The sequence below is a fragment of the Rattus norvegicus genome, chromosome 5 (assembly GCF_036323735.1).
Source record: "Rattus norvegicus strain BN/NHsdMcwi chromosome 5, GRCr8, whole genome shotgun sequence".
Taxonomy (NCBI): domain Eukaryota; kingdom Metazoa; phylum Chordata; class Mammalia; order Rodentia; family Muridae; genus Rattus; species Rattus norvegicus.
Genome location: NC_086023.1, coordinates 146,607,955 through 146,635,101, shown reverse-complemented (window position 1 = coordinate 146,635,101; position 27,147 = coordinate 146,607,955). Strand labels below are relative to the sequence as shown.

The 27,147-nt window shown below is 46.0% G+C and overlaps 1 protein-coding gene and 1 pseudogene across 3 annotated transcripts in view; one reads left to right on the top strand and one right to left on the bottom strand.

Moving 5' to 3' along the window:
* The window catches only part of Ak2 (adenylate kinase 2), a 39,540-nt gene extending 13,907 nt beyond the window's left edge, over positions 1-25,633 (bottom strand). For 2 of the 3 annotated variants that reach the window (NM_001033967.2, NM_030986.2), the window contains exon 1: positions 4,453-4,608. In NM_001033967.2, coding sequence (NP_001029139.1) covers positions 4,453-4,545 — 93 coding nt within the window. In that variant the 5' untranslated portion in view covers positions 4,546-4,608. Of the gene's footprint in view, positions 1-4,452; positions 4,609-22,893; positions 23,041-25,435 lie in introns of those variants that run through there. The other variant, XM_039109253.2, reaches the window with a different exon arrangement.
* On the top strand, positions 14,718-17,191 carry LOC103692485 (RING-box protein 2 pseudogene; annotated as a pseudogene).
* Positions 25,634-27,147: the final 1,514 nt, after the last annotated feature.

Below are 27,147 nucleotides of genomic sequence, written 5' to 3'. Positions count from 1 at the left end.
CCCTGGTCATGTGGGAGCACACATCCGCCCCGCCCCACCCTGCCCTGCCCCGCCCCGCCCCGCCCAGACTGTAAAGAATATGGATGGGCTGGAATCCTGTCTAAGGCACTCAGTTGCTGTGTGCTATCGGGAGAGACAGCACAGGTGGAAAACCACTTGCTTTCTAAGTACAACAACCTGAACTCTAACTCCAGAACCCACGAACAACAAGCTGGTTGTGGTGATGTGCGCTTATAATCCCGGCACTGGGGAGTCAGACAGAGGGAACTCTGGGACTCACTGGCCGGCTAGTCTGACCTATGTGATGAGCACCAGGCCAGCGAGTGATCCTGCTTGGAAAAAAAAAGGATGTCCTCTGAGCTATCTCATCATTTTGCCCAGAAAAATTTAAATATAACGTTAGCGCCATGTTGACACAAATCATGTAATATGGAATTATACCGGGACAGAGGAAGTGGTTGGAAAGAAACAAGTATCACCGGACAGGTCAGGAGGAAATAGCTGCTAATATGGACTGGACAGTGTATGCAGCGAAGGGAAGTCTATGAAGGGGCTCCCTGGGAAGGGATCAGCCAAAGCAGAAATACAGCTCAGCTACAAGTGACTCCTGGCATACAGAAATGGAGGCCTACTGCTCTCAGAGCCTCTGATCTTCACAAGAAAAACGAGATGTGATTTCTTGTTTTTTTTTTTTTTAATTTCTCAACTGAAAACATTCCATAGTCAACCCATTACTTGGAAGGCTGACAAAGAGAGGGAACAAACCAAATGTTTAAATGGGCTTTATAAACCACACTGGGCGAGCAACTAAGGGATGGAAAGTTTCTCTCTATAGATCTGTGATGCTCGCCTGGAGTCCCACGCTTAGGAAGCTGAGGAAGGAGCACAGTGAGTGTCGGGCCAGCCTGGGCTACCCGCTGAGACCAGGTCTCAAAAAAAAAGCAAGAGGGAGGGGACAAAGGAGGAGGGAAGAAAAGAGGTATTCCAGCTAAGAAATGAAAAAGGAGTAATAATCAGAACGGCACTATTTCGCCGCCCATAATTATTAATTGCTGGGCTTAGGCAACAGAGAGGAACAGCTCCTAACCCATCAAAGGCAAACAACATTGGAAATGTCCGACCGAAGGCCAGGCCGTGGCAGTGCCTGGGTAGCCAGGCCAAGAAACGGAATCTGATAAACTGGATGCAGTAAACAATATCTGCAGGAAATGGTAGAGGGGAAGAGGTTAAACACACCAAAGGAATATAACTGAAAGTTCCCAGAAAAGGGATGATATTCTCAGGACAAGGCAGCTTCTTCCACAAAGCATAAAGAAAGGAAAGAGGGCAGACGAGACAGCGCACCTACACCAAGCCTGCTGTCTCCGGTTCATCACGAGGAACCCACATGGTGGAAGGAGATGACTGGAGGTTGTTCTCTGGCCTCCATGTGTGCACTCAGGCACGCACACGCCCTTGTACGCATGCTGAATATCTTTTCTAAAGATTAAAAAAAAAAAAACCACCAGGAAGATTTAAAATTATGTGTGGGGCTGATAGAAATTTGAAAATTAACTATGAAAATTTGTTACAGTTTTAGGGGATACTGAACTTATGTATTTTTTTTTCTTTTTTTCGGAGCTGGGGACCGAACCCAGGGCCTTGTGCTTGCTAGGCAAGCGCTCTACCACTGAGCTAAATCCCCAACCCCCCCATGTATTTTTAAAAAGGTTTTGTTTTAGAGATACTAAAATATGTTATGGAACTGCTATGGTACCTGGAGCTCCTTTAACGTAATTTGTAGGGAGGGTGGATGGGAAAGCAATGGCTGCCACCAGCTGATGGCTACTGGGGCCTCTTAAACCACTCTTTTGCTTCTTGTGGTACTGAGGACTCCGCATAAGACCTCGATAGACCTCACACAGCTAGGTAAACAAACGGCCAGCAAACAGGTTCCCAGCCCTGCTTACTTGGCTCAGGCTGATTTCCGTCTCAGCCCAGATAGGACTTGAACCTGTGAGCCTCCTGTTTCAGCCTCCACAGTAGCTAAGCTTGCGCCTGCTCCCGTAGGTGTATTTAAAACTTACAATGGCTTTGTGTGGACTTTTGTCCAACACTATGAAGCTACAACTGCCAGTATTATTATGGCTCCTGATGTGGAGAGGGAGGCGGGCAGAGGTTAAGTGAGTGCTGGGTATTTGCTGAAGTCCCAGCTCTTAGTTTTGTGGTGGTGTCCTCGGACACAGGGTCTCGCTCTGCAGCTAGGCCAGCCTCCAAGTTTAGTTGGGCTGTCTTCCAACTTGGCCTTAGTCTCTTCAGTCTCCTCCTGCCTCAGACTCTGGGACTGCAGGCGGGCATGGGCTGCCATATTCATCCTGGAAGCCAAACTTCTAGTCACTGCAAAGCCTTCTTGGACCAACTTCCACTGGCCTCACACCATCTTTAATGAGCTCACTGCATAATGTCCTCTCAAGTCTGAATAAATCAGCTTGGTGCTGAATTACACCTGAGTCAGGGGTGGGGGGGGGCAGAGAGCTATGCTACTGAGTGGTCAATGTTCACCGTTAGCTGTCAAGTGCTCCACCACCAGCTAGGAATGTGTGGGTGCTCCCGACAGACAGGCCATAACCTTCCAATGTCATTGTAAGTTTTACATCTTCAGGTGGAAACACTGAGAAGTTCCAGGGCTTTCTACGCATGTAGACATCCACAGAGGCGGACTATAAAGCCCCCGCTGTAACCCTGGATGAGTTAGTCCCCATTTCGCTACTGAAACTGTCGACTTCAGTAACACTTAAAAGAAACAAAGTGTCACTGTCTATACTAAATAAACTCCAAGTCCAAGTTGTCCGCATTCAAGATTAATCATGGCTACACTATGCATTACCTGATAACCGAGCGTGACTGCAACTGGTACGAGAGGTGTCAGAATCACTGAGTATGAGGTACTGGTGAGACCTCACAAAAGAACCCCTAAGTTTACAGAGGGGAGGTACAGTGGTCCTTTGTGACCTACAGCCCAGGGGCAGAGGTAAAGTCAGAAGAAGAAATTAACTAAAGCCTTCTAGACCTCCTTTCTCCGGCCACCCCCACCCCCACCCTAATCGATTCGTATCACTCATCAAACTTCGTGGAGTGCCAGGAGTGAGATGATCATGTGCTTGTCAAGGCTTGAGAACTTGGCAAACAGCACGGGTGACGTGGGTCCACAGGTGAAGGAGCTTGCCACTAAGTCTGATGGCCCCAGTTAGATCCCTGAGCTCCACATAGTAGACAAAGAAAATGACTCTAGTAAGTTGTACTCTGACCTCCACGTATGCACCACGGCACGCATGTCCCTCTCTTTCTCTATGTCCCTGCACACACACCCTCTCTCACCCTATGTGTTAGAGAGGGAGGGAGGGAGATAGGGAGAGAGACGGGAGGTATCTTCAAAAACAATAAACTCAACAGGGCTAGGAAGAGGGAGGACAGTGCTTGGGAACCCAACCTTGAAGGAATTCCCTCTTCAGAGCAATATGATCACCAAGGTGGGGAGACAGGGGCGGGGGTGGATGGGTGCTGCCAAAGGCTGGGTAAGAAAGGGACACCAATAACCCACCACATGAGCTTGCAAACCCAAGATGGGAGCATGAATCTATGACCCAGATGTCAAGCAAGGCTCTGCGTGGGGCAGAAAGCAACTCCAACCCTCTGGAGGCACAAGCCTCTGTGAAACCAACTTTACTAACTGAAGTCACCGGACCTCTGGGCCTGTTTTCCTACCTGTTGACCCTGCATGTTAAGAGTCCTTAAATCGCTCAATTACAACCACCAGAGCCATCCTATGCTACTCCATGTGCACTCCCTGTCTCACTCACACCCCTCCATGATTCCTGCGGTTTATGAATACGATCTATTCATTCATCTCCAGCTTTCCGGTGAGCTGGAAAGGTTTTCTCCCATCCCCCCAACCCCCAACCCTGGTAGTTCACTCAGCTCATGCCTCTTGGCAGAACGCCTCGATCAGCACACGCCAGCCCCCACTCTGCCCCACGTGGAGACTTCTTAGTACCCCTAGTCATTAATCATTAAAAAGAAAAGTTTTACCCCCTTGTGTCTGGAAGTTATCCCTGACTCAGGGCAATTCGCTCTCAACTCCCAGGGCGTCTTGGTCACAAAGCTTTCTCCCACTCGGGCCTGTGATCTGGAGCTCGAGCCAGGAGAATCGCACTCTTTCACAATTTTCAAATAACACCCCCTGGATGCCCTAACACGACCCTGGGTTCTCCCGAGAACCCCAACCCAGCCTCCCCTTTACTGAGACTGGGACCCTCCCCTAAATACCCTGCCACAACTGGAGACACCGAGAGGGTCTCTGCAGGCCAGGGCTTACCACCCTGCTCCGGGGCGGGAAAGGAGCTTCCGGATCTCCGACCGCCCTGACCTTGCAGCTCCGCGGGCTCCGCCGCCGGGCACGGAACGGACACTCACCTGGGTCCCCTTGCCAGCCCCGGGAGGCCCCAGCAACACGGCCCGGATGCCCTTCGGATGCTCCGGTTCAGGAGCCAACGCGTTGGGAGCCATGTCTACCAAAGCTTCACTCCACCAGCCACCCGCACACCTCACAGGTCTAGCGTTTCCAGGCCAGCACACAGCCTACTCCGGGCTCGCACTGGTCATTCGCCGCGCCCGTCAACCCTCTCTACCCGCCCCCCGAACCTGATGGACACTTTCATCTACCAATCGTACGACGAGACTGAAAAATTCCTGTTTCTAATTGGACAGAATAGGGAACGAGGAAGAGGCGGGCCAACCTGGGAAGAGCTGGGCAATTGAGCGCGTGTGGCTCTGGGCTGGTGTATGGAGTGGGCGGGAAAACGAGAAGGAAGCCCGGAGCGGGTGGGAAGTTCTAGTTTGGCGTTTGACAGTTAATGACTCCAGAACCTCTGTTTGAGCCCTGTGAAATTGCCTGTGGGAGTGTAAGTGGGTAAATGTAAGTGGGTAAAAATCACTCTCTGGAAACAAATTGGCAACAATGTATCCTCTGGGCCAGTAATTCCACTTCCAGGAATTCAAAGGCATAACCAAGGAATATGTAATGATTTTCTGACAAAGATGTTGATTGCCTTATTAAAACTGAAATGTCCAACAATAAGATTGGTTAAATAAATTTCAACAAGTCTGTAGTCTGAGCTCCACCCCCAAAGACCCCTACTGAACAACACTGTTTAATCATAGGAGGAAATGCAGTTACAAGAAAGTCCAATTTACTGTGACCTTTATAAGTGCAGACCTCTGGTTAGGGGACCATCTTCCCTTTCTTTACAAAGCTGTATAATGAATTCTATAATAACCTGGTATGAAGACTTGTCACTTTAACTTATTGGGACGATCACATTTAAAGCTTGTCAAGGCTACAGCGATGAGTTCAAGGCGAGCCTGGGCAACTTAATGAGACTTTGTCCCAGAGTGAAAAGGAAGAGAGTTGGGGCTGGCTACGGTACAGAGACAGAAGTTTCTGGGCTCAATCCCCAGGACTGCGACCAAAATGCACATATGCACACGTACAAAACCTCCCTGACTTTGAAGCCAGCAGAAAGACAGTTTTTAATCCAGAGAGATGAACCTGTTTCGGACAAGGCAATGATGTCGCCAGCGATTTGGTGTGTTAAAGTTTCATCCCTGTCCCAAAGGAGCCTTTCTCAACCATAAGTGCAAATGTGATTAGGAAACCATTCTTGCTCCACAGGCACAGAGCGACCATTTTCTACATCCTGGTGTCAATCGGCTGCCTCTTCAGGCACTTTATCTCATGGACGTTAACAAGCTGGCTAGATGGCTCAGCTTGTAAAGACACTTGCCACCAAACTCTAAGGACCTGTGTTTGATTACTCAGACCCCTAAAAATGGAAGAAGAGAACCAGTTCCCACAGGTTGTCTGCTGACCTCCACATGTGTGCTTTTAGCACACATATCTGCACGTACATGTATGTTCATACAAAAAATATTAAATTAATAAATTCAAAGAAAAAGAAACTAACATTCTTCTTGCTCATCCTGGACTTTCATGGTTGGGCTCTCTTAGTGGCCTTGAAGGAAACGGGGCTTATTGACTCATTTTTAAGACAGGAAACTGAAGTAAGAGCTGGTCACTATATAGTTACATGGTCACAGCATTACAAGTAACACTGTGAAACAAGGGATGGGGCAACAACTCAGGCAATGGTGTCTAGCACTCAGGGATGGGGGCCCGAGTTCAGATCCCCCAGCACTCAGGGAATGCCAGCCATTGTTTATAATCCCAGCCCTGAAGAGGCAGATTGACAGATTCTTGGAGCTCATGGATCAGATAGCCTAGCCCAATGAGTGGGCTTCAGATACAATGGAAGTCCTGTGGAGAGAATCTCCTGTGTACTGTGTGGACGCATCACCTGCCAATAAAAAGCAGATGGTCTATTAGCAAAAGGCAGGAACTAGAGGGTGGGAGTTCTGGGAAAGAGATGGGAACTCTAGGAGATAGTTAGAGGTGGAAGATGCTTGGCGTAAACCCCGGGCTCATGAAACAGAGCCATGTGGTTGAACTTGGGATAGTTTAAATGAGTTGTTTAGAGTCATGAGCTAGTCAGGGAACAAGCTAAAGCTTATGGCCTAGGCATTTATTCAAACATTTATTCACAAATAGAGAAGTCTCTGAGGAGTTATTTGGGAACTGGGGTGCAGGTGGAAAAGCCCACGGTTATAAAAACCTTGTCTCAAAAAATGAGGTAGAGGGGCAGGAAAGATGATTCAGGGGTTAAGAGCATTTAGTGTTGGTTTGGCTCTGACCACCACATGGTAAGTCACAGCCATTTATAACTCTAGTTCCAGAGATCTGATGCTCTTTTCTGACCTTCGAAGGCACCAGGCACATGCACAGTGCACATACATACATGCAGACATATACTCACGCATATAAGGTAAAATAAATAATCTAAAAACAGAAGGTGGAGAGAAATAAGCAGAAGACACCCAATGTCAACCTCTGGCCTTCCCGCCAACGTGCATACACAGACACACACTCACCTGTGCACACACATACATGGTCAGGGATGAGAGAGACCAGAAGCCAGGTGTAGTAAGGCAGGACTATGATTCTAGCATTTGGGAAGTGGAGGAGGAAATTCAAGGCCATTTTGGGCCCTGCAACAAATTCAAGATTAGCCTGGGCTATAGGAGACCTGATCTCAAAAACAACAGCAAAACAAGCAAGCAACCCAAACAAAAGACTGGGGGTAATGAGCTAATACCCCAGAAAGCACAGGGCTTGTGGGAGCAAACACATTTTGTCTGAGAGAAACTTCTGGGTAGGCAAATGCCATTTTATCATTCCCTCTTACTGGTAATGATAAATCTCTGTTTTTATTCAGACCAGGCATGGGCTCCCTTAACCCCAGAATGGAAAGTAACTAAGATTACATATAAATATTACAAAATGTAAGATTTGTATTTTTAAAGATTTATTTATTTATTTTATGTATATGACTGCTTTATCTGCAGTCATAAGAGGACATCAGATCCCAGTATAGATGGTTATGGGCCACCATGTAGTTGCTGGGACTTGAACTCAGGACCTCTTCTAAGAGCAGACAATGCTCTTAACCACTGAGCTATCTCTCCAGCCCCTATTCATTTGACTATTTAATATATATATTATCTTTCTTTCTTTCTTTCTTTCTTTCTTTCTTTATTTATTTATTTATTTTAGAGATAGGGCCTCAAGGATCTCAGGCTGGCCTTTAACTGGCTATAAGCTGAGACTGACCTTGAACTCCTGATCCTCCTGTCTTTACCTCTAGAATCCTGGGACTGCAGGCTTATACTGCCATGTCTGTTTTTATCCACTGCTGGGGTTTGAACCCAGGGTTTCAGGTATGTTACCCAATCATCCTATCAACTGAATGACATTTCCAGCTCTAATATAAAATATTCTAGGCTTCGAGGAATAGTAAGAACCATAAGAAAAATCTCAAGAGAAGTCTCATTCATGTAGTTACCCAACTATTAATTTTTAACAATAACTGCTATTACTGGGTACTGTGGGCCAATTTGCATGTCTTTTTTTTTTTCCTTTTCTATTTTTCGGGGCTGGCAATTTGCATGTCTTATCTCATCTAGTTCTCACAGCCACCTGTGCAAATGGTAGCTACATTATTACCAGCATTTTTTAAAAATTGGATTTTTTTTTTTCGGAGCTGAGGACCGAACCCAGGGCCTTGCGTTTGCTAGGCAAGCGCTCTACCACTGAGCTAAATCCCCAACCCCTGGATTTTTTTTTAATTGGATTTTTTCATTGGATATTTTTTTATTTACATTTCAAATGTTATCCTCTTTCCCGGTTTCCCGTCCATAAAACCCTATCCCATCCCCCCTCCCCCTTCTTCTATGAGGGTGCTCCCCCACCCATCCACCCACCCCTTCCAGCTTCCCCGTCAGCATTTTTTTAAGATGGAAAAAAACCAAGGCACAGAGAGGCTGGGTACTGTACCTTGCCCGAGGTCACATGACTAGCCTGTGACTGAGCGTGGAGTAGAGCTAAGGTCTGTCTGTATGGTGCCAAGTAACAGGCGTGGCGCTCACAGTCCAGCTGATTCCAGCTGGAGTGATAATGGCAGCCTCTGTGAAACGGAAGGACCTTGACAAATGGAGAAGCCTTGACTTTGGAGCAGGAGACATATCATGCTGACAGAAACTGGGAGGAGGTCCGTGTCCGTGGTCCCCCCCCCCGCCCCCCCCCCCGCCACTCCCCAGCAGGAGAGAGTTTTATTCCGTGAGCTTTGGGGAATTGGGGTTTCTAGGAGGATAATGACCAGAATTGTGTTAACCATCACTTACAGGGCAGTCTACAAAGGAGAGACAGTAGGCAGAAGCAATAGCCCCCGTGCTGATTGGTTATTGTCAATATGTCACCAACTAGAGTCATCCTGTAGCAGGCCACCAGACCGTAGGACAATAGACTCCATGCAGAAGTACCATTCAGGTTATAAAACTCAGCACGGAGATAACATCACCAGTCAAAATGAAAATTAAGACCTAATCCATCAAAGTCCATAGTTCTGGGAAAGTCTCTAAATATGCTGACCTTGCTTTTTTTTAGCTTCTGCCACTGGCTAACTGTTCTTGTTAACTGAAATTGTCAACTCAGGACATGGTTTTTAGGATTAAAAGCTCACCCCGAGAAAGGCATCCTACACTGGGATTCCAAGAACTCAGTGTAGCAGCAGGCCAGCTACTAAAAGCTTCCTATTTGCTCAAACCCATGTCGGAAACACATGTCTGAGCCGTCTGAGCCGTGGGATACCTCACAGCATTTCAGGAAGAGAAAACCTCAACTGAAGAATTGTTTCCATCTGATTGGCCTGCGGGCGTGTCTATGGGGGTATTGTCTTAATTAATTTCTTAATTTGTTGTAGAGGGACCCCACCCACTGTGGGTGGGGCTGCCTTTGAGCAGGTGGACCTGGGAGGTGTGAGAAAGGTAGGTAGCGGAACAAGTCAAGAGAACAAGCCAGTAAGCAGCTCCCGCCTGCCGCAGTCTCTGCCTCAAATCCCTGCCTCAAGTCCCTGCCTCCAGTTCCTACCCTGCATCTCCTCAGTGTTAGGCTGCAAGGTGTACGATCAAATAAATCCTTTCCTCTTCAACTTGCTTTTGGTCATCGTCTTTATCACAACATCAAAGAAGCAAAGCAGAACTACCTCTCGAAGCCGTCCAAACCCCAATCTCCGGCACCCTGGGTCAGACTCCATTTTGGTTTCATAATAACTTCTGACCTTCAAACTTGTAACACAAGGGGTTGGGTTGTATCCCCAGCACCCCATAAACCAGTATAGCAGGCATATCTCTGATCCCAGAACTGGGGAGGTAGAAAAAAGAGAAACAAAACAGGGGCTGGAGAGATGGCTCAGTGGTTAAGAGCACTGACTGCTCTTCCTAAGGTTCTGAGTTCAATTCCCAGCAACCACATGGTGGCTTACAGCCATCCGTAATGAGATCTAATGCCCTCTTCTGGTGTGTCTGAAGAGAGTGACAGTGTACTCATACATTAAAAATAAATAAATGTAAAAAAAAAAAAGAGAAAACAAAAGGAAAAGATACACACACACACATACACGCACATGCACACAGGCATGTATGAATATACACATAGAAAGGGACTGTAGGGTTGGAGATTTAGCTCAGTGGTAGAGCGCTTGCCTAGCAAGCGCAAGGCCTTGAGTTCGGTCCCCAGCTCTGAAAAAAAGAAAAAAGAAAAAAAAAAAAAAAAAGAAAGGGACTGTAACGTAATAATTCTCTGTTATTCTACAAGCCACTCAAATTGTGGCAATTGTTATAGCAATAATAGGAAAGGCATTCAACATTTGTATATGAATAGTAGAAGCAGATTCTGGCTGCATTAAGCAAAAAGGGAACTCATTGGGAAGATACAATTGTCCGACCACAGGGCTCAGGAATGACAGGAGCCAGGGTAACTGGGATAGGAAGAATGAGTGAACAGCTCTGAAGGGAATGTTTTCTCTCTGCCCCAGCATTTTTCCACAGAGAGGGACCTCCTTTAGAGTGACACTCTTGCATCTTCCTTTCATCTCCCTGTTCCTCCAGAGGAGGAATCTGATGAGTGAATTTACAGAAAATCAGCTGAATTTGAGATTTTAGGTGTGTACCCACCGATCCACCAAGCCCCAAACTTTGTTCTTAAAGATAAGGTCTTGTTATATTGCCCAGGCTAGCCTCAAACTTCTAAGCTCATTCTCCTGCTTAAGCCTCCTGAGTAGCTGACTGGAACATAGCCTGGCTAAAAATGTTTCTGCCATTACTTGTGGTCTGAATGGAGAAGTACAATTTCCATACCCAGCATTGCCCTTCCATTTGTCTACTGGTAACGATGCCTCTCAAACCGCTTTTCAGGTTAAAAACAGTATTCTGAACCCCCGTTCTTACTCCTATGGCTGTCCATTACTTGCTTATAAACTTGGATGGGGACACCCGGCCCGAATCCAGCAATTTCTTATGACCCATCCCACATATTCTGTCATTGCAAATGTCTGTCTTGGCTTGGTTCTCCTTTTCGTCTCTTGGCGAAAACAAAGAAGATTTTGATTTATGGTCCCCTCAAGACTCCAAGGAATAGAAAAAGTGGCCCCCTAGAAGCATATGTGGGGTAGCTCCCCAAATAAGAGGAAGAAGTTATCAGCAGACATACATAACAGATGTCCTCAGCAAGAAATCACGAAGGTCCAGGAGAAAGGTAGTGAGGGTTTAGACCATGGTGAGCAAATTAATAGGATTTGACTTTGACCAGATGAGGGTAATGTGAAATCAAATAGGTTGTTGTTAACATTGTGATACATTGTTACTAAGTCTCCATACGGTCCAAGAATACATTTCTGTTTCTAAACCTAATGTATCCTGCAAACCATGTTTTGTAACTTATGCTGAACTTGTAAGCCCATGATATATGCCCACCCCCTTGCCTTGCTAAACTCCCGATCACTGGTGATGACTCCCCATCCACACGTGTGTTCTTGTGCTATCTGCCCCACAGGCAGCCTTGACCCTGAGTCCCCCACTCTTCTGTCCCAGTGCTAACAGCCAATGATCTCAACAGCTGTCTTCCATCAACACTAACCCTTCACCAAAAGAGAGACCTTAAAAGCCAGTGAGGGGCTGCTCTCTTCTATCCTGATTTAAAATGAGGCAGCCATCAGGCCAATCTAAATAAAGCTTGCTTAACCAAAATATCAAGGAAATGGTTTTTTGCTGATCTAACCGGTAAGTCTTAGTATTGGATACCAGCGATTTGGGCAGTGCCATTAATATTCACATTCATATTGCTGGTATATAGCTCAGGGGTATAGTGTATATAAGGCCCTTGATTCACTCTCTGGCATGGAAATTAATCATTGCCTCCATTAACTGATTGATTCTTTTAAAAAATACTTTCAAACCAATTAGTTTTAAAATATTTTTAGATTTATTTATTTTAGGTGTATAAGTGCTCTGCTTGCTGCCCATTGAGGTCAGAAGAGGGTACTAAAATCCCCCGAAACTGGAGTTGCAGATGGTTTTGTACTATGTGGGTGCTGGAAACTGACCCTAGGTCCTCTGCAAAAGCAACAACAGCTCTTAGGTATCGAGCGCTCTCTCCGGTCACCACTGAATCACCAAAAGTATTTAAAATGCATTTAACAACACACAGGAGTCCCTGGATTTGAGCCTCGGCACCGTGTAAACTGGCGCGTGGCTCGTGCCCGTGGTCTCAGCACCGGGGAGGAAGGCAGGCAGGTGTATCAGAAGTTCAAAGTCATCCTAAGCTACTTAGAGTGCTTTAGGCCCCTGAAGAGATTTGAGACAGGAGCTTCCTGAGGGCTAAGAAGCCTTCTACGGTCCACGCCACAGCCTCAGCCCTGACTTTTTTTTTTAAATATTTTTAAGCAACACACTATAATAGTTATGGTAACAACACACTATAATAGTTATGGTAACAACACACTAACAATCCATTACTGACAGCCACTATTCTAAGGCGGCACTGATGAGGCGGCTCGGAAAACAAAAGAGCTTGCTCGGAGTTGGATCCTTGGAACCCATAATAGCAACACACACACACACACACACACACACACACACACACACACACATACACATACACACACACACATACACACATACACATACACACACATACACATACACACATACACATACACACACATACACACACATACACATACACACACATACACACACATACATACACACACATACACACATACACACACACATATACATACACATACACACACATACACACATACACACATACACACATACACACACATACATACACATACACACACTCATACACACATACACACACGTACACACACACATACACACACATATACACACATACACACACATACACACACATACACACACACACACACACACACACACAAACACACACACTGAAGTAAAACATTTAAAAATAAAAATAAGCCAGACAGAGGGTGGTTCACACCTTCAGTCCCAGCACTTGGGAGGCAGAGGCAGGAGGATGGCTGTGAGTTTGAGGATAGCCTGATCTGCAGAGTAAGTTTCAGGAGAGCCAAGGGTACCCACGTAAAAACCTATCTTGAAAAAAATCTAATTAATTAATTAATTAATTAAAAAGAAGAGGCTGGAGAGGTGGCTCAGTGGTTAAGAACACTGGCTCCCCTTCCAGAGGATCCAGGTTCAAATCCCAGTACCCACACGATGGCTTACGACCATCTCTAATTTATTTCCTTGGATTCTGACACCACTGCCTCTGGCCTCCATAGGCACTATATGCACAATATATACATTAAAACAAAAGCCAGGGGCTGGAGAGATGGCTCAGTGGTTAAGAGTATTGACGGCTCTTCCAGAGGTCCTGAGTTCAAATCCCAGCAACCACATGGTGGCTCACAACCATCTGTAATAAGATCTGATGCCCTCTTCTGGTGTGTCTGAAGACAGTTACAGTGTACTTATATACTTATATAAATAAATAAATCTCTTTAAAACAAAACAAAACAAAACAAAACAAAAGCCAGGCATGGCGGTGCCTAGCTTAGATCCCAGCTCTTGGGAGGAGACACAGGCAGTTCACTGTGAGTTCACTTCTAGGCTATCCAGGCTATCTAGTGACCGCCTGTCTTAAAAGTTAAAAGTACAATTACGTAAGCCATATGGAAATGCGTGCAGTTCTATTTTTAAACAAGGAGTTTTATGTTAATGACTGAAAGATTTAAACTGCCAGGCATGGTAGGGCATGATCATAATTCTAGGACATCCAAAGCCGAGTCAGGCAGAGCAGGAGTTCAAGGTCATCCTTAGTTACACAAGGACTTGAAAGACAGCCTAGACACCAAGAGATTCTAACTCAAAACGACAAAAAAAAAAAAAAAAAAAAAAAAAAAAAAAAAAACTAGTATCAAGCCTAGGCTGGGTGAAGTGCAGACCGGGGAGAGATTACAGTGGAGGGAGCGGCTGCTACCTCAGGTTTCAGGTGAAATCTCATCTACATCCCGTGAAGCTAAGGAAGATTTGCATAGAGAATGAAGTCTATTCCAAAGCAAACAGGGTTTGAAGTTCTAGAGCCGAGAGAGAGGCTGGCGACAAAGTGCGTCTGCACAGGCCTGACAGCCTGAGATCGATTCCAGGAACCTATATAAAGGAGAGAAGAACCAGACTCACACAAGCTCCCTGGCACATGCCCAGCGACATGGTCCGGCAGTAAAGGTACACACACCTGACAACTGGGTTTGGTTCCCAGAATCCACTTAAAGGTGAAACAGAGAATGAACTCCACAAAGTTGTCTTTGACCGCCACATAATGCACATGTGCGCACGCAAGCACACACACACATACACACACACACACACGCACACTCAGAGTAAAATAATAATAATAATAATAATGATAATAATAATAATAATAATAATAATAATAATAATAATAATGTGGAAAGTTAAGAGGAAGCATGTTCCTCAGGAGAGGGGAGTCTTCATGTGGTTGTGGGAATCCTCTAATGCGAGCGACTTGGTAAAAAACAGAGTGATTTTTCCCTCTGCTGAAGTGGATTTCCGGAGCTAAGGACCGAACCCAGGGCCTTGAGTTTGCTAAGCAAGCACTCTACCACTGAGCTAAATCCCCAACCCCACACGTTGTAATCCTAACACTTCCCTGGGCAGGGATGAGGCTGGAGGATGGCAGTGAGTTGGAGGTCAGTCAGGGCTACAAGCAAATGAAAACCAAAAGGCAAAATTTTGCAACAGGAAAGTGAGCACATGCCCTGGTGGCCACCAGGACAGTTCTGCCCACGACTTTGACCCTTGAAAGAGAGCCATCTAGGGGTGGTGCCTACGTGGAGGAGGTTAAAGTTCAGCATTAGCCAGTGGCTGGTGGCCTCTGCCAGCATTTTGGCTACATTTTTGCTTTCAATTCCTGCTTGGGCTTGTAATTTATGAGAACCCCACCTTGTTGAGAACATTTCTCAACTGTTCAGTTTGGTCACCAAATGCTGTAATTGGTGCAAAGCTAAGGATTCGGTCTGGTTAGAGTTACAACATAAGGTGGTTAGGAAAAAAAATGTAAAGGGTGGGGTCCTTCTAGAATTTATCCCGGGATGCTGGGTGAAGGCTTTGCTTTCCAGTAAAAAGAGGTGCCTGAGGAGAAATGCCTGTCCTTGGGTTCTCTCTCTCTCTCTCTCTCTCTCTCTCTCTCTCTCTCTCTCTCTGTGTGTGTGTGTGTGTGTGTGTGTGTGTGTGTGTGTGTGTGTGTGTGTTCACAGCTGCCTTGGGACCCCCGGGGAGAGTCAAGAGACTCAAAGAGAAGCTGGCCTCATGTCACTGAGCTGTTGAAATAAACAACCTGGTGTCACCTTTATCTGAATTTCTTGTGGTGGAGTTTTAGCCCTAACCCTCAAGCAATGTTTATTTCTGAGTTCAGGAGCCTGTGGCTAGGAGCACCTCAGGCAACTGTTGGTAACTTTTGCTGCAATGAAACGTCAAGGCCAAAAAGCAAGTAGGGGAGGAAAGGATTTATTTGGCTTATACTTCTTTTTTTTTCTTTCTTTCTTTTCTTTTTTTTCCCGGAGCTGGGGACCGAACCCAGGGCCTTGACGCTAGGCAAGCGCTCTACCACTGAGCTCAATCCCTAACCCCTGGCTTATACTTCTACATCACAATTCCTCGTCAAAAGAAGTTGGGGCAGGAACTCAATGGACTAGGAACCTGGAGGCAGGAGCTGATGCAGAGGCCATGGAGGAGGATGCTGACTGGCTTGCTCTCCGTGGCTTGCTCAGACTGCTTTCTTATAGAACCCAGGACCATCAGTCTAGGGGTGGCACCATCCACAAGGGCCTGCCCCCCAGCAATCCCTGATGAAGAAAATGCTCCACACGCTTGTTGACAACCAGGTCTTATTTTCTTACGAGAGGTCCCTCCTCTCAGATGACTTCAGCTTGTGTCACAGTGACATAAAACTATCTTGTACTGTGACCCTGTAAGACAGGTCATCTTTCTGGACCTGCTTTCTTTTGCAGAATGGGGTTAGTGCAGGGGCTGCTGAGTTAAAACAATACATGCACACACCGTAGTGTCCTGCTTTTGCTTAGCATGCAGTCAATGTTATCTATGACACCTTTACCAAAGCTTGGGAGACTGAGGCAGGAGGAAAGTCTTGCATTCAACGCCAGCCTGGACTAATGTGAGGTCTAGGACAGCCAGGACCATACAGAGAAACCCTGTCTCAGAAAAACCAAAGTAATGACAGAGCACAACCAAATTGATGTGGGTGGGCAGATATAATCAAAATACATTACATACTTGTATGAAAATGTCATAATGATTCTTTATAATGTCTGTGTATGATTCTGTGGCTTTACATTGGATAGCTCGAAGGATGTAGTTTTTAGCAAAGTTTAAGAGATAAACCAAGGAAAATTTGGCCAGAGAGACGTCTCAATGTTTTCTTTTTCTTTTTTTCTTTTTTTTGGTTCTTTTTTTCGGAGGTGGGGACTGAACCCAGGGCCTTGCGCTTCCTAGGCAAGCACTCTACCACTGAGCTAAATCCCTAACCCCGTCTCAATGTTTTCTTAAACAGAACTCTATGTCCTGACACATCATCAGCATTCAGTTCCCAGCATCCATGTGGCGGCTTGTAGCACACCCGACTTGTAATTCTAGCTCGTGGGGATCCAACACCCTCTTCTTGACTTCTTGCATACCAAGCACACATGTGGTGAACATACAAACATACATGCAGGCAAGACACTCAAACACATACATAAAAACAAATCTTTTTTAAAATCAAGTAAGGTGCCGCCACCACGGCTGACGTGGAGGACGGCGAGGAACCCTGCCTCCTTTTCTCACATTCTGGGAGCGCAGGCTCCAAGCTGGGAGGCCACAAGATCTTCTCCCTCAAGAAGTGGAACGGGGTAGCCATGTGGAGCTGGGACGTTGAGTGCAAAACCTTCGCCATCTGCAGGGTCCAGGAGACGGATGCCTGTCTTAGATGTCAAGCTGAAAACAAACGGAGGACTGTGATGTGGTCTGGGGGGGATGTAACCACTCCTTCCACAACTGCGGGTCCCTGTGGGTGAAACGGGATAATCGCTGCCCTCTGTGCCAGCAGGACTGGGTGGCCCAAAGAATCGGCAAGTGAGAGGTGGTAGAGGCTCTCCTGGTGTGGTTGGTGACCCCGGACAACCTTGTCACCAAGTCACTGGACAAAGACTGGACACTCCAGGGATTCATCCTTCCAATAGAGAGGATGGTGTGCGGCCTCTGGGACTCATCCAAGGCTTGGTTTACCATTTTGTCTGTTTAATTTCGGGAAATTGTCTACAATTAAGATAATTTATTAAGGGGTTGGGGATTTGGCTCAGTGGTAGAGCGCTTGCCTAGCAAGCGCAAGGCCCTGGGTTCGGTCCTCAGCTCCAAAAAAAAAGAAAAAAGAGAAAAAAAAAATCTCTGTAAGTATGTGCTTGTGTAGGAGTGTGTGTGCATGTGTGTGTTTGTATGTATTTGTGTGTGTACCCGTTTGTATGTATTTGTGTGTGTAATTGTGTGTGTGGGTGTTTCTATGCATTTATGTATGTGTTTGTACGTATTAGTGTGTGTGTATAAGTGTGTGTTTGTGTGCTTTTTACCCATGGAGCCATCTCCTCAGCCACATACATACATGCATATAGACAGACAGACATGCATACAGTCTATATTATTTATTTATTTATTTATTTATTTATTTATTTATTTATTTTTTAGACAGGGTCCCACTGGAATTCCACCCTAGACTCAAACTTGCAGGAGTTCCCCTGCCTCAGCCTCCTAAGTGCTGGGATTATAGGCATGCATTACTGTGTTTAGCTTTTAAGTCTGATTTTAACATTCTCTTCTGTGAGGTTTTCCTGGGCTCTTGACCTGGGCTCTTGTCCGTATTCCAAGTTAGTTTTCCTGATGCTCCGACTCCTAGAGCTCACCCTTCTGTGTCTGTGGTATCTTATTTTGCCTTCTGTTCTTATGTGTTTGCAACTTCAGACCATGAATGCCCTCCTCAAAGCACAGTTTTCTTAACTGGATCTTCTGCCCCTAATTTGCTAGTTAATTCTGCTCGTTATCAAGAGTAAAGTCACCCCTTAAGATCAGAAGGGGTTAAGGGTCAGCTGTGGGTTACTTACAGTTCTGTGATATATCAGGGATTCGGACTGAGGGGACAGTTTCTAGAACCCTGCTGATCTCAAGGGAGAAGGAAAGGTCCGTGACATGCAGAAGTTGGCTCTTTGAACACTGGGAAACACTTTTCCTGTGAAAGAGCTGGGCGTTAAACAGTTACTTACAAGCACCACACTGGGAAAGGACAACAGTGAGGTTTTTTTTTTTTTTTTTGGTTCTTTTTTTTCGGAGCTGGGGACCGAACCCAGGGCCTTGCGCTTGCTAGGCAAGAGCTCTACCACTGAGCTAAATCCCCAGCCCCAACAGTGAGGTTTTATGTTGGCCCTCAAAGCTTCAGCTAGAAGTGGCACAGGTCAGTGAAGTGGCACAGGTCACGTGCTCTCCCTGTTGACTAGTCAAAACAGGCTCAGTCAAGCTTCTGTCAGGAGGGCTGAGGTGGTATTTTTCCTATTGAAAGGGACTCCTCAGGAATAGCCCTGAGTACTCAGGAACAAGCTATTAATGTGCCTTCCCAGTGGTCAGGGGTAAAGGCTGAGAAAAACCCCTCAGAATGAGAAGCCCATCACCTTGAGCAATGGACTGGTGTTGCATGATGATGGTGGTATACATTTTTAATCTCAGCACTTGGGAGGCAGAGGCAGGTAGATCTCCAAGTTCAAGGCCAGCCTGTTCTACCATACAGCCAGGGCTGCAGAGAGAAACACTGTATCAAAAAACTAACCAACCAACTGACCAACCAACTAACCAACCAACCAACCAACCAACGAACCAACCAAAGAACAACAATGGATCAGGGTCAGTTTAAGGAGTTGTCAGGGTTTTCATACAGCAATTAAAGCTCACCATAATTTAATTTTACCAAGTTATTCTTTACTGAGTGTGTGTACCAAGCTCAGCCCACTGCATATGATGTCATTGAGTCATCTGTATCATCAGCACTGATGTCCTATTTACCCGCCCTGTTGTTTAGATAAAATACCAGTCCCCATCACAGCACAGTCAAGAGCAGAAAAGATATGACTGCATGCGATCCCACTATTCAGCTCACTCACTCTTATATAGTCCAGGACCCAACTCTAGGGAATGGCGCCACCCGCAGGGGGGTCTGACTCCTCCCACATCAATAAATGTAAACAAGATAATTCCCCACAGGCTAGCCTAGTCCATACAGTCCCTCACTGAGATTCACTTTTCAGGTAATTTTTAGACGGTTGACAAGGAAACCCAGCCTTCACCGAAGTGCTTATCCTGTTATGCATGAGGGAACTGAGGCTCAGTGTGGATCAGTGGCTTGTTTAAATATCTCATAGCTAGTGAAATCTGTAGCCACACATTTATTTTTTGTGGTAGTCCATTTCTTCCTCTTCTTCCTCTTCCTCCTCCTCCTCCTCTTCCACCTCCTCCTCCTCCTCCTTCTTCTTCTTTTCACAAACATTTGCTATCTTCCCTGTAGGACCAATCATGTACCTTCTTTCTGTTGAACTTTGGTGAGGGCATGTGACTTACTTTGGCCAATGGGATGTGAGCAGGAAGAGCTGAAGTATGACTTCCGATCAGAAACTACTGAGAAGGATTCCTGTGTTTTCTACCCCCCCCCCCCCCCCCCCGGAGCTGGGGACCGAACCCAGGGCCTTGCGCTTCCTAGGTAAGCGCTCTACCACTGAGCTAAATCCCCAACCCCTATTCCTGTGTTTTCTTTTCCCTACCTCTGTAGTCACGGAAACTCCATGAACCTAAGAGAAACCATGGTAAGCAGAGGCTCTGGTCAAAGCACATGATCATAAAATCACCCTTCATGGTCAACGCAGGGACTTTATTTTGTTGTTTAGGATACTGAAAAGTTCCCAGCTGCATGTGTTGTTGTTTGATACAGGGCCGTGTGGCTTAGTCTGGCCTGGAACTTGCTGTGTGGCTGAGGCTGACCTTGAACTCCTGACCGTTCTGGCTCCATTTTCCAAATGCTGGAGTCGCTGGTATGCACCGTCACATTTAGTAGTCCATCTGTCTGTTACTATAGCAAAACTTAGTCTGTCCTAACCGAATCTCTCTTACTGGGGTTGGAACAAACAGGGCAGGATGTTCTTGCCCAGTGGTCAAGATCCACCTGCCTTGGTCACTTGAGTATGGACGTGCAGTTCCAAAAACTTTGCAGACTTTGGGCTCTGGTTGGCACCACAGACCAACTTGCTTTCGCTTGGCAGACAGCATGCTTCCTTTTGTGCCTGTCAGGCCTGGTGGGTCTTTCTGATTTGTGTAATATACTTCCTGTCCTTCTTTTACCCGGGCCGCAGCAACGAGATGTGGTTTTCTCAAGAACTGACTAAGCTCAGGTCACCTGAACAATTAAGCCATTCACTACTATTCTGAGGCCACTGTGGCCAAACTTGTACTTCCGTAAAAGCTGCCAGCCTTCATACACGTGCACCTGCATTTATACACTCACATATACATGTAACCAAAATAAAACACAAACATGTATGCTATTAACAGCAACTCTTTTTTTTTCTTTTCTTTGCATTTATACACTCACATATACATGTAACCAAAATAAAACACAAACATGTATGCTATTAACAGCAACTCTTTTTTTTTTTCTTTTCTTTTTTTCGGAGCTGGGGACCAAACCCAGGGCCTTGAGTTTGCTAGGCAAGCTACCACTGAGCTACATCCCCAACCCCTAGCAGCAACTCTTAAACAAAGGATTATTCAATGACACTTGGCAACGCCAACTTTGTTCAGGACCACTGTGATAGATAAAGGGACCAGTGTGGTGGAGTGTCACAGGGGTGGGGGTGGGGTGGGGCGGGGCGGGGGGGGTTGTCAGTGGGGGTTGTGAAGAAGAGATTAGGTTCTAAGTGATCGTGAACATCAAAAGCAAGATGGGGCTGGTGGATGAAAAGTTACCAAAAAGAGACCTCCAGGATGAGGGGTATTCCTTCCAAAGGATCAGGATTCTTGCTGTAAAGTGGTCCAGGAGGGTCAGATATTGGGGTTGTGGAGGAAGAGGAACTGATCAAGGACAACCAGAACTCAAGGATGAGGAAGTCCTTACTGACTTATGGTTCTTTGCTGAAACTGGCTTTTCCAGAGAAGTTCACAGAGGGACCTAGCAGAAGTTACAGAACCTTGACTACAGTTGAGCCAAGCAAAAGATCCTCTACTCATGAAACCCAGCCTGGGAGGAGACCCCTGTGGAAAGCACCAGAGGGTTGGCTGGAAGATGACAATGGAGAGCTGACGGTGGGGACAGTGGGGACAATGGGTGGGAAGAAGTCATAGCACTGGGAGGTCCAAAGGCTGTGGTTCCTGAGTCAGGGAATTAATTGGGAGCAAATGAACAGGAGAGCTTAGACTTTGGACTAATGAAGTGCCCCCTCATTCATTCCATTTAGTCAATCGTTTGATGGCTACTTATCTTACTGGTACGTAATAGTCTGATACAGGATCTCATTGTTTAGCCCAGGTTAGCCTAGCGAACTCACTAAGCAAGTCTCAAACTCGCAACACTCCTCAGCCTTCTGGGTGCTGGGATTACAGAAGTTCGCCGTGGCTTCTAGCACAGGCAGGTTCTTTCCTTTCTTTCTTTCTTTCTTTCTTTCTTTCTTTCTTTTTTTTTTAAAGATTTATTTATTATATGTAAGCACACTATCACTGTCTTCAGACACACCAGAAGAGGGCTCAGATCTCATTACAGATGGTTGTGAGCCACCATGTGGTTGCTGGTAATTGAACTCAGGAACTCTGGAAGAGCAGTCAGTGCTCTTAACCACTGAGCCATCTCTCCAGCGGTTCTTTCCTTTCTTAAGAGGTGTTTAAAAGATTTATTTCTGTTTATGTGTATGCGTGTATGCCACACGAGTGCAAGTGCTCAGAGGCCAGCAGAGAGTGTGGAATCCTTCAGGGTTACAGGTGATTGTGAGCTACCCTGTATGGGTGCTGGGAACTGAGCCAGGCCCTCTGAAGAACAACTAATGCTCTTGACTGCTGGACCACCTCTCCAGAACCTTTTGTTATTATTACCTTAAATTTTTTATTTATATTTATTTATCTGTGTATGTATGTGAGTTTGTGTATGTACACTCATGTACCTGGCATGCATGTGAAGAACAACTTGCATGTTGGTTCTGTCTTTCAACGAATAGGCTCTGGGATCAAACTCAGGCCATCAGACTCGGAGGCCTTTTCTGGCCCAGTCGTCCTATTGGCAGTCAAACAGTTCTGCTCTGCTCTGCTCTGCTCTGTTCTGTTCTGTTCTTCCTTCCTTTCTTTCTTTCTCTCTTTTTCTGAGACAGGGTTTCTAAAATTCACTCTGGAGACCAGGCTGTCCTCAAACTAACCGAGATTCATCTGCTTCTGCCTACTGAGCACTGGGATCAAATGTCTGTGTGTCACCATTGCCTGGCTCAGTTATTTTCTTTAAAATATTTTCACTATAGCCGGGCAGTGGACACCCAAAATCTCAACACTCAGGAGGCAGATGCAGGTAGATCTCTGTGAGTTTGAGGCCAACGTGACATACAGAGTGAGTTCCAGGACATCCAGGGTTACACAGAGAAACCCTGTCTTGAAGAAAAAAAGAATACACACACACACACACACACACACACACACACACACACACACAATCTGCCATCCCCCTTGTTGGCAGGCATTTGGTTACTTCAAGACTTTTCCAGATGGTCCTAAACTTACCAGTGTTTTCTAACTGCACGTGGAATTTCTTGCTGAAGGGGTCAACGTGGTCCTTCCATTTCCAAAGGTCAGTCTCCAGTTGGATTCAAAGTCCAGCAGGCAGAAGGGGAAGTAGGTGTGGTCTTCTCCGACAATGACCCCTGCCCTCTGATGGGTAAGACCAGAAAGAAATAATAAAGGATTTCCGTGGGTGGCCCCTGCTTGTCCCTCTCCCTTCACAACTTGCAAGATGTCTCTGTAGCGAGCTTCTTTTTTTTTTTTTTTTCTTTTTTCTATTGCTGGTTTTATGTTTGAGACAGGTTACACGTAACCCAGGCTGGCCTCCTCAAACTGTATAGATAAGAAAAGGAACTTCTGCTCCTCCTGTCTCCATCTCCTGCTGGGATCAAACCTAGTGTGCGTGCGTGCGCGAGTGCGTGTGTGTGCGTGTGTGCATGCATGTGTGTGCGTGTGCATGTACGTATGCGTGTACGTGTGTGTGTGTGTGTGTGTGTGTGTGTGTGTGTGTGTGTGTGTGTCTGTAAGATCTGGGAGGAGGACCACTCAAAGACCAAGCTGATCAGAGCTGGGACTAAACAACCCTCCTTTGCTCATGGCCTGGTTCACCCTTCACTTAATCCAGTGGACCAGCTGCTTCTGTCCCATTGACTCTCTGTAGCTCCAACCCTCCTTCTCTCCCTCCCTTCCCATCCATATCATTTATTTTGGAAGAAGCTGTACATTGAGATATGGACAGAAGTGAGATGTGGATCCTTCAGCTCTGTTCCAGGCCCCAATTGATATAATAAATGGCCATTTAATAATTTCAATAGATTGAATATGTGGGGAAAGGTATTTGAAGAGCTCCCAGGCCAGAGTGTTTTCTCAGGGCCTCTCAGTACTTTCTGGTACTCAGATTTCTGTGATCAGCCTCTGAGGTAGAGAGACAGGCTGCTGGGTGAAGAGGGATTTTAATCCAGCAACGTGGCTGCTCGGGCAAGCGATCACATCCAAAGACCTTCTAGATCTATATGATGCAGCTGGAGTGCAGACATACCATTACATAGGATCTGGCTGGAGTACAGACGTACTTTAATACACACTTCATCCCTAAAAATGGAGGTAAGGTGGCTGGGGATTTAGCTCAGTGGTAGCAAGGCCCTGGGTTCGGTCCCCAGCTCCGAAAAAAAGAACCAAAAAAAAAAAAAAAAAAAAGAAACAAAAAATGGAGGTAAGGTTAGTTTGTAGAAGGAAGTAACCATGTTTGAAAGTGATGTCAAGTTGAGGGGCAGACAAAGTGATGAGTCAGAGAAAGATTTGACAAAAGGAGTCAGAGATAGGATACACCCAACTCACCTGAGAACAGTACAGGAAAGAGAGATTACTTAAGAGCATTCAGAGAGCAAAAAAGGGGGGGGTGGTGGTGGTGGTGGTGGTGGTGGTGGTGTGTATGGCAATTTTACCCAGAAAACTTTACAGAGACAGATGGCAGAGAGAAAACAAGCTACACACAAGTGAAGACAGAACAAACCAGAGAATGAGAAGGAAGACTGAGCCAGGAGATTAGAACATCAAAGTTAGTATGAGGCCAGGCAGAGCAATGTGGTTAGAAACTGAGAGAAGCTGGATCGAGTCAGTCAGCTTGGAAAATTAGACTGTAAGGATGCTAGAAGCTTCCATGCCTAGGCCTAGAGATGGTATAGAGGGAAAAAAGCTCTGGGCTCAGCCTAGCCATGTATTCACACAGCTTGGGTATGGTTCTCATCTCATCCCTTCATCTGAGGAAATAAAATACTTACAGATGGCGTTTCTGTCTACACACTAGTAACTAGTGTCTCTGGTATAGCCACTGACCATGCCTACTGAGTAGCCCCATTGTAACTAAACGCAGGCTCAGGTGAATGGCTACAGAGCACCCAAGTCCCTGCCATAGATCCTCAACTACAGCAGGGATCCATCCAGGGCTCAGAGTTAACGACATCTGATATGATTGGAACATGTATTTTGTATTGGGCAGTAGGCCAAGTGTTTCACATCCATCTTTTTTGGTTCTTTTTTGGTTCTTTTTTTCAGAGCTGGGGACCGAACCCAGGGCCTTGCGCTTCCTAGGCAAGCGCTCTACCACTGAGCTAAATCCCCAGCCCTCACATCCATCTTTTTACTTAACATTTTGCATGGATTCAGCTTAACATGACTGTAGCCATCTTGAGTCATAATTACCACAATTACACCAGGATGTCCCCAGCTGGTTTTTTCTGCATAGTTCCCAGCAAACTATAAGTAGGCAAAACCATTAAAATGGTATGTGGAACTTTACAACTGAACCCTAGCTCCAGGGATGAATCAGAATCTTTGATGGTAGCTTGAGATAAACCAAGATAAACATTCCAGCTAGGATGAAGTCACTTTCATCCTAACGCAAAAATACACCTCTCCTTGGGACCCAAATTGTGAGAATCCACCTTGGTCTTGTAGCTTTCTGGGCCAAGAGTCTCTAAGCCCCTACCAAATTACACTCTGTGTATTCCTTGCTCTCCCCCTCCCTGCTTTGGTCTTAGAGCACCTGGGACTGGCTGGTCCTCATGTGCTGGCACCTGGTTCTTCTAGAACATTCTTCTCAACATCCCTCTGAAGACCTGTTTCATAGTGGAGAAAGTTGAGACTTGGGAAGCCAATTGTCAGCACACCAAAAGATTCTAGGCTGTGGTATGCCTTTAGTTCTCAAGCTGAGAAGAGAAGCAGCAGCCATAGGCCTGGAACATTGTTCTCATCAGACTCCTGTGATTCTCTTTACAGCATCACAATGGGGAGACTCCTCCATCAGATCCCAGATGTGGACAGAGACTAGCAGAGAACTCCAGTGTTGAGAGTCTCTGAGATGGCTAGCGTCAGGAAGAAGGGAATGGAAACTTGGAGAGGGAAGTGATTTTCTAGGGACTCCCTGTTTAGTGCTCAGGTCAACAAGGACAGACCGCAAGGAACATCAAGCCCATCAAGCCATTGCAAATAGATGACAGTAATGGCAATTCTGGGTGTAAAGCCTGTCTACCATTTTGATCGTTTTGCATAGCTGTGGAGAGAATATCTTGTGTATTGTGTGGATACATCACTTTTCAATAAAAAGCCTATGGGAAAGGGTAGGAGAGAAGGTGGGACATCCTGTGGGGAGACTGAATTCTGGGATAGAGAAGGTGGGGGACTCTTCAGGGAACATGAAGGAAGACAGACACATTGAGAGCTCAGCAGAGGTAATCTACCACATGACAAAACTTAGATTAGAATAAACGGGTCATTAAGATATGAGCTAGTTGGAGAACCAGCCAGGGCTATTTGTCCAAAGTATTTGAAAATAGACTTTCAGTCTCAGCCAGGAGCTTGGGGCTTGGTGGAAAAACACCACATAACACATATCTTAATCAGTTTGAATTGCTGTAACACGTACCTCAGACTAGATAATTTATAAGCAACAGAAAATCTATTGCTCACAATTTTGGGAGTGCTGTTCAAGGCCTAGGTAGCAGTAGATTTAAAGTGTGTCAGAGGCCGCTCTTGCTTCAGAGATGGTACCTTTGGCCATTCGTATAATGATGCCTACCTGGAAGGTAGTGTCACGTGGACTCCCTTATTCTCAGTGCCCAAAGCACCAAGCGGGGAGTATTTCAAGTCAGATGTAATTTCCCTGAAGCCATCAACCCCTTGTGTCTTAGTTAAGGTTTTCTGTGGCTGTGAAGGGACGCCATGATCACAGCACCTCTTATAAAGGAAAGCATTTAATCGGGACTTGCTTATAATTCAGATGTTTAGTTCATTACTGTCCTGTTGGGAAGCATGGTGGCATGCAGGAAGACATGGTGCCGGAGAGGTAGCTGAAGAGTTCTGCATCCAATCAGCAGAGAGCAGGGTGAGAGACACTGCCTGGCTTGAGCATCTGAGACACTCCCCTGGAAACGCCCAGTGACACACTTCCTCCAAGAAAGCCACGCCCACTCCAATAAGGCCACGCCTTCTAAGAGCGCTACTCCCTATAGGCCTATGGGGCCGTTTTCAACCGAAACACCAGTCCTAGAGATCCCAAATCATGACCTCAGTTTTAGACAATTGCTCTTCCTGGCTCTCGGTGATGTTCGTTGTTGAAGCAGTAGAAGCTGGAGATGCATTCAGTCTTGCCACTTCCTGTAGGATGTTCTCAGTATTACCAACAGTGCTTCCCTCAGAGTACGGTGAAACATGGCTGTCCTTGGCACTAGAGTCCTGTAAACTTGCTTCTGAAACAAG